The 16837-nt window shown below is 43.4% G+C and overlaps 1 protein-coding gene across 1 annotated transcript; it reads left to right on the top strand.

The window, feature by feature from the left end:
* Positions 1-1624: 1624 nt before the first annotated feature.
* On the top strand, positions 1625-14507 carry LOC133785009 (uncharacterized). Its single transcript, XM_062224268.1, has 7 exons — positions 1625-1738; positions 1814-2297; positions 10745-10788; positions 11048-11262; positions 13539-13586; positions 13955-14011; positions 14465-14507. Exons 1-7 carry the CDS (start codon positions 1625-1627, stop codon positions 14505-14507), a joined length of 1005 nt encoding a protein of 334 aa, XP_062080252.1.
* Positions 14508-16837: the final 2330 nt, after the last annotated feature.

Here is a 16837-nt window from a genome sequence, read left to right as displayed (position 1 = left end):
AGTGTGAAGTACGCGGCCTGGAGCCAGGAACACCTAAAGGCAGGAGCTTTACTGCCCCTGAAGTCCTTTTTCAGAGATTTCACCGATTTCGTTGGGTTGGCTCCATTCCAACTCAACACCAACTCATACAGGGTGCTGTCTGCCCTGAGGTCCTTATTCCACGAGCTGGGGTGGATAGGACCTTCACCCCAAGAGATTTTATACCTCTTTTGTTTGAAGAGTAATCCCTCCCGAGCTCGGGGAGGAGATGGTTTTTACTACCTTTCGAGCTATCCCAAAGAGACAAAAATCTTTGAAGACCTTCCGAACCATCCCCCTGACTTCAAAAGGGCTTTTTTCTGGACAGACGGTCTGTTCCCGTCTCGACATCATTCGTTTAGGCGAATTCGTAAGTATTCTCGTTATTTTCTATTTTTGAGCTCGAATCTTTAGTCCTTGTATCCATGTTTAGTTGAAGTGTATCTCGCCTTTCAGCTAACTTTCAGCGTCCCACCCCCGACGAGACAATGAAGGAGCACAGAGGGAGCCTGCTCCGACTCCCTTATGGCAGGAGGTCTCTTTCATTTCTGTTACATGAGGACAAGCTTCGAGCTTGTGGCTTGTTGGGACAGGGCCAGTCAACCTCTGACTGGTCCAGTAAAAAATACGAACGCTGGGAGGAAGTGCCTCTGCCTACAGGCATCCTTCCTCCGAGGAGGAAAAGGAAAGCACCTCTCCCAATTCGCTCGAGAAGTCCGCGGTCAGGGAACGAGGCAAATGATGAAGCCTCGGGTTCGGACTCCGATGGAGGTAAAACCCTTCCTACTTCGCGAATGTGGTCTCCCACTTTATTAAAACACAGGCCCAGTAGACTAGTCTCGTGCCCACAGGATAGATATCACTTCTATATATGGAGTTGGGTAGATGACTGTGTCCATAGGTTTGATAGTGGGCTCGGGAAATACGACACTATGTATACCACAGACGAGATGTGGAATGGGATAGCTGTGCAGTATGGGACCAATGACTATAGGGACCTTTCGAGGTTATCACCAACTTATAGGGAAGGCCCTCCCCCCGCCTCTTCTGAAGACGGGGGAATTTCATGGTCCCCAAGCTCGATCTCGGGGGAAAGTTCCAGTTAGGTTTCTTCTTTCACCACTCTATATAGTGTTGGAGTAACTTGTATTTCTTTCACTGACTCACTGTGATGACTTGTGCAGGCAACATGGACTCCGACCTCGACGCCCTCATCGACAATGCGGGTGCCAAGAGGAGCAAGCGCCCCAGGGCAAGGGGACTGACAACCAGTCAGCCTGGGAAAAGCTCCAAGAGATCCAGGAAAACGCCTCCTCCTCCCCCGCCGGCTTCGAGCTCTGCTGCTGCGTCGACTGGCCAGACTAACGTCCCCTCGACGATACCGCCCTCGCAGGCCGTCGTCCCTGGGGTGGCGCCGGCCTCGCAGACTGATATCGCTGCCGTGGTTGAATCCCAACCTCCTGTGGCGGGTCAAATGCCTTCTACCCAGCTCGTCAAAAGACCTTCTGCTTCCCGAGCCCAGAAGCTAACTATTTCCACCCATATGGATTCGTATGTGGTGGACAATGCTGCCGGTCCTCACGGGTCTACGCTGATCTTGGATGTAATGTCCCGGATTGGCCAGAGCTACGGCAATTTTGAGGCTCCTCAGTGGCAGTGTCTAACTGGCACTCGGGACCGCACTGTCCTGTACGAGAAGAGTATCGAGCACACTGCCGCGGTAAGTATCCTATATATTCCTTTTGCTTACATTCATGCTGTCTCGAGGTTAATGATGGTTTCTTCCTTTTTTCAGGCTCTTGCTTTCACTGCCCAGCTTAATTACGAGCTGAACAACGAGGTCCATACGAGCAGGACCCTCGCCCAAGAGGAGAGGGACCTCCACCTTAAAGCGAATGACGACCTGAAGGCAGTGAATACTAAGCTCGAGGCAGTGGTTAAGGAGCGTGAGGAAATGGCCAAGGAGCTCGGAAAGCTGAAAAACGAACTCGAGGAGCAGAAGAAAGACAACATCCAGCTTCGGGAGACCAATAAGAAGCTCGAGGAAGACAAGGCCGTCACCCTCGACCTCATGGAGGATATCAAAACCCGCCTTACTGCTGAGTTCAAAGAAAAGAAGGAAACGGCGGTCGATTCAGCCATGTACCGGATGTGGGCCTATAACGAAGAACTGGACACCAGTTTTTTGGGTCCCCTCGAGGCGTCCTTCCTCGAACGATGGAATGCCCGGCTCGAGAAGGAAGAGGCTGACCAGCTCGAGAAGGATAAAGCTACTCCGAGTACTATTTCGGAGGGAGCTCAGGAGGATAGTCATGCTATTCGTCCTAAGGGGTCCGGTGCCACTGATGCTGAGAAGGCCAAGGAGACTCCTCTTCTTTGAATCTGACCTCGGGGAGATCAGTTTTCGGGGCTGCGTCCCATTATTTCTGTAATTATTTCAACTTGTGCCCACGGGGCTGATACAATTTCCTTTATTATTCTTTTATATACTTACATTTCTTGGTTCGAAATATTTTGCATATTTTTATAATTGATGGACCGGTTATGTTTATTTATGCATACAAACATAGTTTGGATTTAGGCTCGAAATTCGATGTATTCATGCATAGTTTATTCGATTTATCCGTTTCCAACCTCGTTATTTATCAAGGTCGGACATTACTGTAACCATGAACTGAAAAGTACTTATATGGCATGTAATATGAATGATTTGGTTAATCTTTTTAGTCACTTTTCCTCATCCTTAGTATCTTAGCTCCGAGGTTATGAGTTCGAAACTATTTTAATATGTTCCAGCCTTGATCTCGACATATTTTGTGACGGGTTTAGGCTCCCATTCATCATTGATCGATAATTTGGCTGGTTTGTTCCAAACCTGTTATGCTTGCACATCTGGTTAATTCCAAACGTTTTTTGTTTTTGGTAGCTCGGTAATGTCCGAACTATCTAAGCCCGCGTACTTGGTTATTTCCAAATACTTAATGTTTTTTATAATTCGGTTAAGTCCGAACTATCTAAGCTCGCTCGGTTAAGTCCGAACTATCTAAACTCGCGTATTTGGTTATATCCAAATACTTTTTTGTTTTTGATAACTCGGTTAAGTCCGAACTATCTTAGCTCGCGTATTTGGTTGTATCCAAATACTTTTTGTATTGTATTTTTTTTTAAAGCTAGAGGTATGTATACCAATGTTGCCCCCTTAATATCCTATGAGTGTGACCATAGGTTATTAAATTAAGAGAGATTGCAAAAATAAAAATAAGTTACATGTGAAACAAAGTAGACCCTTTATTTGAAATTCAAAAACAAATTAAGTACAGAAAATCATGGTTACGGGCGACACTTCCTACACTATTGATAATATGGTCTAAGGTGTTCGCCATTCCATGCTCGTGGTATGAGGTTCCCATCTAATCTCGCAAGTTTGTATACGCTAGGGCGGATGACTGATTCTATCTGGTATGGTCCTTCCCAGTTTGGCCCGAGTACTCCTGCTGCTGGATCTCGGGTTGCTAAGAATACTCGTCTCAAAATCAGGTCTCCTACTCCGAACTTTCGACTTCGGACCCTTTTATTGAAATATCTTGTTGTTCGTTGCTGGTAAGCAGCATTTCTCAGCTGAGCCTCCTCCCTTTTTTCTTCGATCAAGTCTAGGGTTTCTTCGAGCTGAGTATGATTGGAACTTTGGTCATAAATCTGAGTTCGAATTGTCAGAATTTCGACCTCAATGGGCAACATTGCCTCGCAGCCGTATGCTAGAGAAAACGGGGTATGCCCAGTTGATGTCCGAGCTGTAGTTCTATATCCCCAAAGGACTTGGGGTAATTCCTCAGTCCATCGTCCCTTTGCTTCTTCCAACTTTTTCTTCAAGGAACTCTTGAGAGTTTTATTAACGGCTTCGACCTGACCGTTCGCCTGAGGGTGAGCCACTGACGAAAAGCTCTTTATTATACCGTTCTTGTTACAAAAGTTGGAAAATAACTCGCAATCAAACTGGGTTCCGTTGTCAGACACAATCTTTCTTGGCACTCCATATCGGCATACGATGTTCTTTACCACGAAATCCAGGATCTTCTTCGAAGTTATGGTCGCCAATGGTTCAGCCTCCGTCCATTTTGTGAAGTAATCAACCGCGACCACAGCATACTTTACTCCTCCTTTGCCAGTTGGGAGTGAGCCTATGAGGTCGATGCCCCATACCGCAAAAGGCCATGGGGACGTCAACATGGTTAGTTCGGAAGGTGGAGCTCGGGGTATCGTGGCGAATCTCTGGCACTTGTCGCATTTTTTCACGAACTCGAAAGAATCCGTCTTAATGGTTGGCCAGAAATATCCTTGGCGTATAACTTTCTTGGATAGGCTGTGCCCCCCGGTATGATCTCCGCAAAACCCCTCATGAACTTCTCTAATAATCTTCTTTGCCTCGGGGGGAGTCACGCATCTGAGCAATGGCATGGAATACCCTCTTCTGTATAGCCTTCCATCCAGGATGGTGTAACGAGGAAGTTGATACATTAGTTTCCGAGCCTGACTTCGATCTTTGGGAAGAATTCCATTTTCGAGGTATTCAACGATCGGGCTCATCCAGGTCGGTTCTGTCTCGATCATGCACACATCTTCCTTGTCTGACTCAGTAATGCTGGGTGCTGACAGATGTTCTATGGGTACAACATTCAGCTCCTCATTTTCAGTGGAAGTGGCGAGCCGAGCTAAGGCATCTGCATTTGAGTTTTGTTCTCGGGGAACTTGTTCGATTGCATAAAACTCAAAAAACTCCAATGCGTACTTTGCCTTCTCCAGATAAGCTGCCATTTTTGTGCCACGAGCCTGATATTCTCCCAAGATTTGATTAACTACGAGCTGGGAGTCGCTGTAGCAATGTATAGCTCTGGCCTTGAGTTCCTTTGCTATTCGTAGTCCCGCCAGTAAAGCCTCGTACTCAGCTTCATTATTAGATGCTTTAAAGCCGAATCTTAATGCAGAGTGAAATTTGCTCCCTGCAGGGGTGATCAGAATAACTCCTGCCCCCGCTCCATTTTCATTTGACGACCCGTCGACGTAAAGTTTCCACAGCTCGTGGGCCGTGGTTGTTACTTCGTCGTCGGCTGTACCGGTGCACTCTACTATAAAATCTGCCAACGCTTGTGCCTTAATGGTTGTTCTCGGATGGTAGGTGATCTCGAATTGTCCGAGCTCAACAGCCCACTTAAGGAGTCGACCAGATGCCTCTGGTTTGGACAAGACTTGCCTTAATGGTTGATCTGTCAGTACATGGATAGGATGTGCCTGAAAGTAAGGGCGGAGCTTTCGAGATGAGTGGATCAGACTGAGGGCGAGTTTCTCCATCAGTGGATACCTTGACTCTGCCCCCAGTAATCTTTTACTGATGTAGTAGACGGGTTTCTGTATTCTCTCTTCCTCTCGGACGAGCACCGCGCTTATCGCGTGTTCAGTTGTTGAGAGATATAAGAACAGTACTTCTCCCGTCTCAGGTTTCGATAGGATAGGTGGTTCAGCTAAGTGCCTTTTTAGCTCTTGAAAGGCTAGCTCGCACTCGTCTGTCCATTCGAACTTTTTACTTCCTTTCAATAAGTTGAAGAACGGGAGACCGCGGTCCGTTGACTTCGAAATGAACCTGCCCAGAGCTGCCATCCTGCCAGTCAAGCTTTGAACATCTTTATGCTTCCGAGGTGACGGCATATCAATCAGGGCCTTTATTTTATCGGGATTAGCCTCGATTCCACGAGAGTTGACAATGAAACCTAGAAATTTCCCTGAAGACACCCCAAAAGTGCACTTCTGAGGATTCAACTTCATGTTGTACTTTCTGAGCACGCCAAAGCACTCTTCGAGGTCATCAACATGGTTCTTGTTAAGTTGAGACTTTACGAGCATGTCGTCAACATAAACTTCCATGTTGTTCCCTATTTGCTCTGAGAACATCATGTTTACGAGCCGCTGGTACGTTGCTCCGGCATTCTTGAGTCCGAATGGCATGACATTGTAGCAGTAGAGCCCTTTATCCGTAATGAAGCTTGTATGATCTTGGTCAGGGGCATGCATGGGAATCTGGTTATATCCAGAATAGGCATCCATGAATGACATCAGACCATGCCCCGCCGTGGCATCCACGAGCTGATCAATTCTCGGTAGGGGAAAACAGTCTTTCGGGCAGGCCTTGTTGAGGTCTGAGTAGTCAATGCACGTCCTCCATGTCCCATTGGGTTTCGGGACCAATACTGGATTGGCCACCCAATCAGGGTAAAAAGCGTCCCTTATAAAATTATTTGCTTTCAGCCTGTCCACCTCCTCCTTTAGTGCTTTCTTTCTGTCTTCATCCAGCTGCCTTCGCTTTTGCTGCTTCGGAGGAAAGCTTTTGTCTATATTCAATGCGTGGCTCGCTATATTAGGGCTTATTCCCACCATGTCAGAGTGGGACCACGCGAAGACATCCTGGTTTTTCTTCAGAAAGCAAATTAATTGCTATTTTGATTCGTCTAGGAGGTGTTTCCCGACCTTCACCTTTTTCGAGGGACTAGACTCATCGAGCTGAACCTCTTCGAGCTCCTCCAAAGGTTGGAGGTCAATCTTCTCTTCAATCCTTGGATCGATCTCCTCGTCAATTTTTAGAACTGTCCCGTCTTTATACTGTATGACAACAAGTGCTTGCGCGCTTGTTTGTTTCTTTCCCCTTAAGGAAATGCTGTAGCACTCCCTTCCTGCCAGTTGATCTCCTTTCAATGTTCCGACCCCGCTTGGGGTTGGGAACTTAAGGGCTAGATGCCTTACAGATGAAACTGCCCCCAGCCCGACCAGGGCGGGTCTCCCGAGCAATACATTGTAGGCAGATGGTAACTCTACTACCACGAACTCCATCATCTTGGTCACCGAGACTGGATAGTCTCCCAAGGTCACAGGGAGTTCAATGGACCCCATACAAGCGGTTCCTTCTCCAGAAAAGCCGTACAAAGTGGTTGCACAAGCCCTCAGGTCGCGAAGGGAGAGCCCCATTTTCTCTAGGGTTGCTTTATAAAGAATGTTAACTGAGCTCCCATTGTCTATGAGAACTCGGCGCACTCTTTTGTTGGCAAGCTGTAGGGTGATGACGAGTGGATCATGATGAGGGAACTGGACGTGAGAGGCATCCTCCTCGGTGAAGGTTATAGGCTGAGTCTCAACCCTTTGGCTTTTTGGTGCCCTTGGTTCGGGTTCATATGGAGACCCGTCCCCTGTTTTCAGCTCATTCACATATCGTTTTTGAGCATTTCTGCCCCCTCCTGCGAGATGAGGACCTCCCGAGATGGTTATTACGTCCTCTCCATCTATCGGTGGAGGCCTATCCTCATCCCGAGATCGGGAGTTATTATTCTGTGTCGCCGGAAGTGCGGCTACTCTCTGGCTGGCAGTAGTCTGTCCAGTATTCTGGTTTTTGACATACTGCCGGAAATAACCTCTCGAGATCAATCCTTCGATCTCGTCCTTCAGCTGTCGGCACTCATCAGTTGTGTGGCCGGTGTCCCTATGAAATCGACAATACTTGCTGGAGTCCCTCTTGGACTTTTGATTCCTCATAGGATCCGGTCGCCTGAAGGGGACCTGGTTTTCATTAGCCAGGTATATGTTTTCCCGGGACTCGTTGAGCTCGGTATGCACTTTATATACGGAGAAATATCTTTCTCCTTTTTTCTTCTTTCCTCCATCAGCCTCGGGATTATTTCCCTCACTTTTTTTTCTCTTGGAAGGATTCTCTGAGGCAGGCTGTGTAACTAGAGGATCAACCGAGGTTGAGGCGGAGTTAATGTTTATCGTTGTAGTTTCGGTCTGCGAGGTCGCTTTGAGTGTTGACCTCGCTTCCTCTACATTAACAAATTTCTGCGCCCGTCTGTTAAACTCGGTTATCGACCTCACCGGTTTCCCTTGTATGTCATCCCAAAGTGCACTCCCGGGTAAAACACCAGCTCGGATGGCCATCAAGTGCCCGCTGTCATCCACGTCACGAGCTCGGGCGACCTCTAGATTAAATCTTGTCAGGTAGCTCTTTAGTGTTTCGCCTGGTTGCTGTCGGACGTTAGTCAAAGTGGATGCTTCGGGTCTGACTCCCACCATAGCCCGGAACTGTTTCTTGAAGTCTCTAGACAATTGATCCCACGAAGTTATAGAATGTTTCTTGTACTTCTTGAACCAACTCTTGGCAGGCCCGGCCAATGATGTTGGAAACAACATACATCTGAGCTCGTAACCTACGTTACTAGCTCTCATAATAGTGTTGAATGTACTCAGATGGCTGCATGGGTCGGTTTTTCCCTCAAACGCTGGGACATGAGGAATCCGGAACCCTTGGGGGAACTGAGTGCTAGAAATATTGGGAGCAAACGGCTCGAGCTCCTCATCAGAGTCCTCATATCGACCGTTTCCTCGCTCATTCTTCAAAAGCCTAAAGGCTTTTTCGAGCTGATCGATCCTTTCTTGTACTGGGTCCTTAGGCGGTGTTTGGAATTGATAGTCATTAATCGCGATCCCAGGCTCGCGTCTCCGTGAGGGATCTCTACGCCCATTCAGATGATTCCTAAGATCCGGGTTTGTCTGATCTCCCTTTCCCCTGCTCTGATTCAGGTGATTGCGCAGGTCGGGATGGCTCTTGTGATTCCCAGTATTTTTACGACCCCGGTCGTGTTTACTGACAGACCTTGTTTCTCCGGACTCATCGCTAGTGAAACTCATCGATCGGTCATTTCGTGGTGGATCCTTTCTACGTCGCCTCGTCACTGCAATACGAGATCGGAACGTCTGACTTCTCTCGGATGGCGCGCCTTTCCGCCCCTGGAACGTCTCTCCGTTTCCTTGTCTCTCCCCTGTACGCCCTTGATCCTGATCTCGACCAGGTTGAGCGTTCCTGCGGGGAGGTGAAGGATATCTTACGGGAGACGGAGGAAACCGTATAGGTGACGGTGGTTGCCGTCCTTGCCTCGGCCTGGAAGGTCCAGAATTTGCCGGAGATGGGCCGGTTGCGTTTGGTGCGCTACCAGGAACCTGAGTCCGAGCCTCGATAGGAGCTTGGTTGTTCTCAGTTCCTGTAGGCACTTCCACGGGTGGATTAGGCGGGACCCGAGCTCGGGTACTCCTCTGAGGCCTAGAAGGAGCAGATGGCTCTGTTGGTGCTGGAGGCTGAGCTGGCCTCCTTGTGTTAGCATTTTTTCGTGGACGTCCACGGGGCTTCCGGGGAGGAACGTGCACATCCCTTGGAGGAGGGGCTCGGTCTTCGCGCGGAGGTGGGGGCTGAGCCACCTGCGCCTCCGCGGCTATCCTAGTCAACTCCTCGTTACGTTTGTTGGCATCTGCCAGCAGTTGTTTCAGCTGCCGATTCTCCAATTCTACAATAGGGACATAACGGTCAGGGTTATAGTACATGTCCTCATCCCTTGGTTGTGGAGGTGGTCCCCGGGAATCAGAGGACCCACTCCTTTCATCAGCGTCCGGGTTCTCCATTGGCTGTTTTCCAGGACGCCTTGGGTAAGTTTCTTCAGGAGTGTTCTGATTGTTTGTAGCCATGAATCTCTCAGGGATGGATGCTTGAGGCTCTCAATGAAAGCACCAAACTGTTGACGCCGCTTTTCGTCAACAGATAAAAGAAGAGAGCACGCAAACAATTAAAGATAATGGCTAAAATAAACAAACGAATCAGACACGCGGTTTTTACGTGGTTCAGCAGTTAAATCTGCCTAGTCCACGAGTCTCTGTTATTAATCTCAAGATTATCTCTGAACAATCCTTTAGCATGAATTCTCCAGAGTTTTCTCTCAAGAATCAGAAATTCGATCCTTTACAATGGTGCATGCCTTCTCTATTTATAGAGAAGGATGTAGAATACTATCCCACATATCTTGGGTAGTTACTCTTTTGTGAATAAAATAAATGGCTTTAAATGCCTATAATCAGATATAAAAGGAAACGTCCCTGAAGACCAGGAAACGCATAACTGACCAAATAATATCCCACGATTCTTGGGGATTTACATTAACAAATGAGGATCATATCCCATATCTACAACACTTGTAGATATTCAAGGTAGTCATTGCATATCTCCAAGGCTTCACGTCATTGTGCGAGCCGCTGACACTTCCCGAGCTTACATTTCTTTCGAGATGGCATATCGAGCTCGAGATCCCTGCTCCGGAGTTGCTTCTGAAGATGAGGGGCTCACAGAGCTATCCTTCGAGATCGAGATCATTTCGAGGTCACCATATTCGAGATCTGTACCATACTTTGCAGGCTCCGATTTACAATCGTAGAGCATACCCTTAACCCTCACGAGACCATTTAATGCGAACTCAGCTTTCGAGGTCATATTTGCTACGGCTCGAAATCTGGGTATAACAGTTTGTATTAAATGTAATCAAGGCCCATCGACCCATAAGGAGATCCTTGAGCCTATTAATAGGACTCAAAGAGCTCATGAGAAGGATCTTTATGGAGTGGGAGAGAAAATCAGTGTTCTTACGCAATTCTTTGTATCTATTAATGAGCTTGTGAAACTTGGTAAACTCTTGTTTTACTAATCGCAAGTTTTCATTACATTAATAAGAACACTAAGTGGGCTTAGGTCATTACCATCACTTATGGCCGAACCACTATAAATCCTTGTGTCATTTATCTTCTTGACTTGAATTCATCTAATTTCTGTCTTTTTATTTGACTATGTGTCATTGATTAAATCAATGGTCAACAGGTATAGTGACTCTGATTGGGCAGGGAATTGAGATGATAGAAAGAGTACTTTTAGGGGCTATTTTTATTTAGGCAACAATCTTGTGTCATGGCATAGTAAGAAATAAAATTCTATTTCTCTTTCCACTGCTCCTGAATTTACAACTCAAAAAGTGTTTTTTTTTCTGTTCCAAACATTGACCAAACTCTTCGTGGTCTCAATGCTCCTCAAATTTTACTAGAAGTTTATCCAAATTCTGAGACTGTATTACCATGTTTTCCTAAAATTGGTTGGTCCTTTATCATGTTTGATTACTTGCATTAGTTTCGGTCTGACTTCGATACTTTCGTCTCTACCTACAAGAAGGACAAAAAGCGCTCTTCTCAGTTTCTGCATCAAGTTTTAGCTCAACTGTCCCATATTTGTGCCTCTACTGATTCTGAAGCTCACTCATGTTCTTGTGGTCCAAGTTCATCCTCGGCCACTCAATCTTCGCATTCTCAGTCTGTTGAAGGTGTTCCATCTGTTCCATCTCAGGGGTAGTTACTTGCAAGTGGATCCAGTTTTCAGGGGGAGTTTCTCGTTCCTACCTACACTACTCTGGGGGAGTCATTTGTTTTGGCTGCCAGTACTTAGGGGGAGCCTATTTTTACAACTACTAGTTCCCATCTATTTCTCCACCTTCCGCTCCAACTTTGCAGCCTGTTGCTCCTTTAGTTTCTCCCAAAGTATCTCCAAAATCTTCTCAACCATCTCGTCGTTCTATTAGACTTACTCTATTATTGAACTTCAAATTATGCACACTGAGGGGTAGATCTTCAAGGCATCTTGCTTCTACAATTTTTGGATTGACTTGTTTGTGCTTCTTGTTTTGTTATTCTGGATAAACTTTATGGCTTTGGTTGTTTTGTCCAAGATTGTCTAAATATGAACAAAATGGCCATTTGGTTGTCATAGTTCTCTTTGTTTTATCTTACTGACTGGCCCATTGATCATAATTTGTCCAAAAGGGGAGATTGTTAATGTCAGTTTAGTTTGTGTTTATTTTGGTCAAATTTTGATAGTTGTTTTGTCTGGGTTTGTTTCTGTCTGGTCAGTATGCAATATCTTGTGATTACTTGTTTCTCAGTATTTTGTTAAAGTTAATAATGGATTCTTTTAGGCATGTGTGTCAAGTCACGTGCACAGGTTGATGTGACTTTCCTTTTCTAACCCTTACTATAAATAGACTGATAAGTTGTCGTCACGAACTAACTCTGTGAAGACAAACCCTAGTTTTTGTGTTCCTATTTTTGGTCTACCATTTTCGAGTAGGGCATTTGTGAACAGAGGAACAATGAAGCCTGTTCAAACAGAAACTAAAAGGAGTTCAGTCAAATCTTTGAAGGGATTTCAAAGCAATTCATTTGTAGTTTTAATCAAGATTAGTTTTCGTTAGTTGTTTCAAGAAATACACTTGATTGAGTTACAATCTCTACTGTGATAGATTGTATAGTTTCTTTTCATTGATTTTTTGATCAAATTTGTGTACATCTATAAATGCATAACTGTGAATGTGTGTGTGTTGATTAGATTTGAAAATCTTTACTTAGTATTGTTAATTGAAGTTTTTGTTAAATATTTTTCTTCAATTTTACAATATCAGTCTTAAATACAGTTTTGTTAAGTCTTTATAATTTCAGTTAAATCGCTAAAGTAGCAAAACCAATATCAGAGAGCTTACCAAGTCCTCTTTTTCCAAAATCGTAGACAACGATTAAAGCCTATATCCCTCACTATCATCTAATATCATTGGTATAACAACAAATAAAACACTGCATCATTTATATCCTTATAAGAAAAAGAAATATCAAGGATAACCATCATCTCATCAATAACCATGTGATCCACATACTGAAGCACCCCGTCAAGGTCAGTACCCCTAGGGTATGAGGAAGAGAAAATATCATGAAAATAGTTTTTAATAAGTGATAAGATATCGTTCTCCGTTGTACACCACTCACCTCCTCTATTCTCAAGCCCCCAAATTTTATTGTTGGCTCTCCTAATAGATGTTTTACCATGAAAGGAGGTAGTATTCCTAACCCTGCTTTAAACCACTCTACTCTTAACCGTAGTCTCCAATACTTTGATTTAGTAGCACCAACCTATTCCACTCACCTTCCAAGCCTCGAATGATCTCCCATTTTACACGACCATGGCCCCGCCTAGTATGCTAACTTAAGCTTCTTGGTGGCTTATTTAAGCTTTGTTGAAATAGCCTCATAGGTCTCATTGTGCCAATGCCAGTGGCTTGAAGTAATGTCATCAACAATCAAAACAAGAGTATTGCATGAGCTAATATGCTCATCCTTTCCTAAACCCTCTTGATCACATCACTACACAAAAATACCTATTTTGTGTCAGTCAAATGCGTCAGTCAACTGACTAAGAATCAACATTTGTGACAGTTGGGCACTGACGCTGTTATTTGGACATGTTTGCATCAGTGGCATGATGAGGCTGCTATGCTTAAACGTTTGCGGCAGTGCCCAACTAATGCAAACAAACTGTTACCGTCAGTTTGGCACTGACACGGATGTCCTCCACCAGAAATAACCCAGCGTCCTCCCCGATCCCCCCTCACATTGGCCAAACCTAAAAAAACTACATTTTCTCTCCAAGAACAGCGGCGACTCCGACCTTTAAGACCCATTTGGTGAGTTTTTTCATCATTTTTTTTCAATTTTAAGGATAAATTGATGAATTATATATGTTTATGAACCTTATACATAGTTTTTTTTTCATTTTTTGTGTAGATTTTTTATTCTTGAAGATTATTGTTTGAAAACCTTCAAGAACCTACAATACTCAATTACCACAGGTAAGTGCAATTTTATTAATTTTTATAAATTAAAATTAATTTTTGTGATTTTTTATGAAATAGTTATATTTCAAATTTTTTAATTTTTAACTAGTTTTATATTGATGATTATGTAATTGTTTTAGGTTCAAACTTTGCATTTTAATATTTTAGAATTTTTTATTATAATTTCTTTATTTTTTATTAACTTTTTCAATTTGTTTTTATTAAATTTAATTTTGGGTTTAATTATGTAAATGTGTATATATATTAATTTATTTATTTTCTATAAGTTCCACTTTACTAATTATTTAGTTTGAATATTTTTAGTAAAATTTTCTTTATATTTTGTTAACTTTTTTTTTTGTTTTTTTGGTATATTTGAATAGGTTTTTTATTGACAAATTTGTTGGTGAGATCAAGCTTTGGAGGATTTTATATTGCAGGTAATATTTTTTACTTTAATATATAATTAAGATATTTAACTTAGTGGAATATAGGAATTATAAATTAGTGGAGATAAGTTGTGTAACTGTGTGCTGCGGTGATATAAGGTTGGAATTAGGCATGTTTGATTGATTAATTTGTTTGTTGTATTTATGTGATGAATATAGGTTCATTTAAATTTGGGAAATGTGGTAGAAATAAGGGAAATGCTGCCCAATTTTTTTTTAAATTTAGTAATATGAGAATTATGCATGTTTGATTGATATGTTGAATACTTTTGTGTATATTATGTGTTGTAAACATGTACATTTTAAATTTGGAAAATGTGATAGAAATAGGGCAAATGCTACCCAAACATTTTTGGACATATTGTTTCCTTTATTTACTTGTCAATCAAGTAATTCATGAACCTAATTGTTAATGTGTGTTGTTTTTTTTTTTTTTTTGTGAAGTTTGACAATGGATAGAGATTGGATTTCAGCTGATAGATTGTAATGTCACAAATTCTCTAATGTGGCTTGGTGCCTGGATTTGGGGGTCAGGAGAGCCATAATTGATTTAATGTGATTATATGCATGATTATGTGAGTTATATTATTATATAATGATATTTGCATGCATGTGGGCCCGCTTCTTATAAGAAGGGCATTTTCGTAATTTTGGTTGTTGAGGGCATATTTGTATATTTATGTGCATGTATGTGATATATGGGTGAGACCACATTATTATGTGGATATGTTTGAGTTATTTGGCATGAGACGATCCTAGGATGCAAGTTAGCAGTTTGGTCATAACGGGATTAATTACCGGACTCGAGGTGAGCCTAGGGGTAATTTGGTGCTTAGTACTTTACCGAGAATGAGCGGGTAATGGGATATGATTTAATAATTATTTGAGGATAATTGGGAGTAGCGGGATTTGGAGGACGTTAGTTATGATTAACAGGATTGGTGGGAAATGAAAAATTTCCCCTTGCTTAGCTTTGAAGGATTAATTTGGCCCTTGGAGCACTTTGGTCATTTAGACCATTAGATAAACATAGCCAAGGAAGGTTGTAGAATTACACAGGCAGGAAAAACAGAGTTGTTTTCTCTATCTCTCAATCATGTTTTTCTCTCTCTTTCCGTTGGATTTTTGAAGCTTGAAGTTGGGATTTGAAGTTATTTGAGGTTAAGGTTTTGAGGCTTGAGGGCTTAGAAGAGTGTTCAGCAACTGAAAGGGATTTAATTCATAACTGGGGTAAGGATTCTAAGCTTCAATTTTGAGATTTTACTTTGTTTTTGTGTTGATTGAAAGCTTGATAGTTTGATTTTAGAAGTGAGTGTTTGATGGTGTTTTAGGTGTTGAGAGGCTTGGGTTTTATAGCTAGATTGGTGATAATGTTGTATTAATGTTTGTCTGTGATATTGGGGATTTATTTGATGAGTTTTGGCTGAGTTTGGATTGAGGAAAATGTAGGGGAGCTAGGTTCGTGGGGTCAAGTCGTGACCGAGTTCATGCAAGTCGCAACTTGAGTGAACCCTAGGGCCTTCATTGGGCTCTGCCTGGCAAGGGCGCCACGACCCTCAGGGACAAGTCACGGCCTGCCCCGGCACCCAGACAGGGGGCCTGTCTGTCTGGGAGGCACACCGCAACCCTTGGGGGCAGGTCGCAACCCGTCTGTCTCTTTTGGGTCAAGCATGGTTTTAGTTAGTTTTGAGTGCGGGTTTTCAAACCTTAAGGCTCAGGATTGAATCTACTAACCGTTTTAGTAGGATTCGAGGTTCCGGGGGATGAGTTATAGTCCATGAACCTTTTATTACCCATTTTATTGATAGGATTTCATATTTGGTTATGATTAGGTGACTGCTAAGGGACTAAGGTCGGGATCGTTCTCAATGGTCGTTCTTTATTTATTTCATGCTCAAGTTTGAGGTAAGAAAATTGCACCCAGTATGTTACATACATGACTATTGATGAGGCATGTTGAGTGCTCTATATATGGATATTGGCTGCATTGTAAATGACTGGCAGCATTGCTTACTTGTGAATGGCACAGACTTATTAGTCAGAAACGACAATAATGTTTAGTACTGGTCGTGAAGCTTTGACTTATTAGTCATGATCGGTAATAGTACTGAGCGCTGGTCGTATGGAATTGACTTATGAGTCATGAGCGGCATTAGCGTATTGAACACAAGTCGAAATGATTAGATCTAATCAACATGAGCATTAAATGCTTGACCAACCTATTGGTCGAAGAAAACTAAAGCGCTTGGCTAGTCTATGACTAGTTACTTAGAGTCAGGGCTAAAATGCTTAGGTGACTTGATAGTCACGTGGCTGAGGGTGCAGGACCCCAGAAAGACTTATTAGTCATCTATTCAGGGCGCAGGACCCCAGGATGTCTCATTAGTCATATTTTCAGGGCATGGGGCCCCAGAACGACTTAATAGTCATCTATCCAGGGCGCAGGACCCCAGAATGATTGAATAGTCATCATATGATTAGAGTTGAAGCCCCATAATGGTTTCATGATTATTTATTTATATTGTATAAGAGCCTTGGCTCACGGGTCTATGTGGTGCAGGTAAAGGGAAAGAAAAACTTACCCAACTTTGAGTGGAGAGCTTAGGTGGTGACGTGTACATATGCGGCCGCTTGACCACCACGACCAAGGTGTTTTTCAAGAGAACTAGGATTTAACTCTATTTTTGCCGCTTAGGTCGGCGAATTGTAACTTTTGAACTGTAATGACCATTTTGGATTGTAAACAACTTTGTAATCACTTTTATGGGATCCCATGTACACTTTTTTTTTTTTTTTTTAAAAATGAGTAAGAGGTCG

This window comes from Humulus lupulus, chromosome 6 (assembly GCF_963169125.1).
Source record: "Humulus lupulus chromosome 6, drHumLupu1.1, whole genome shotgun sequence".
Taxonomy (NCBI): domain Eukaryota; kingdom Viridiplantae; phylum Streptophyta; class Magnoliopsida; order Rosales; family Cannabaceae; genus Humulus; species Humulus lupulus.
The sequence above is the reverse complement of the archived record's forward strand: the minus strand, read 5'-3'. Positions and strand labels throughout refer to the sequence as shown.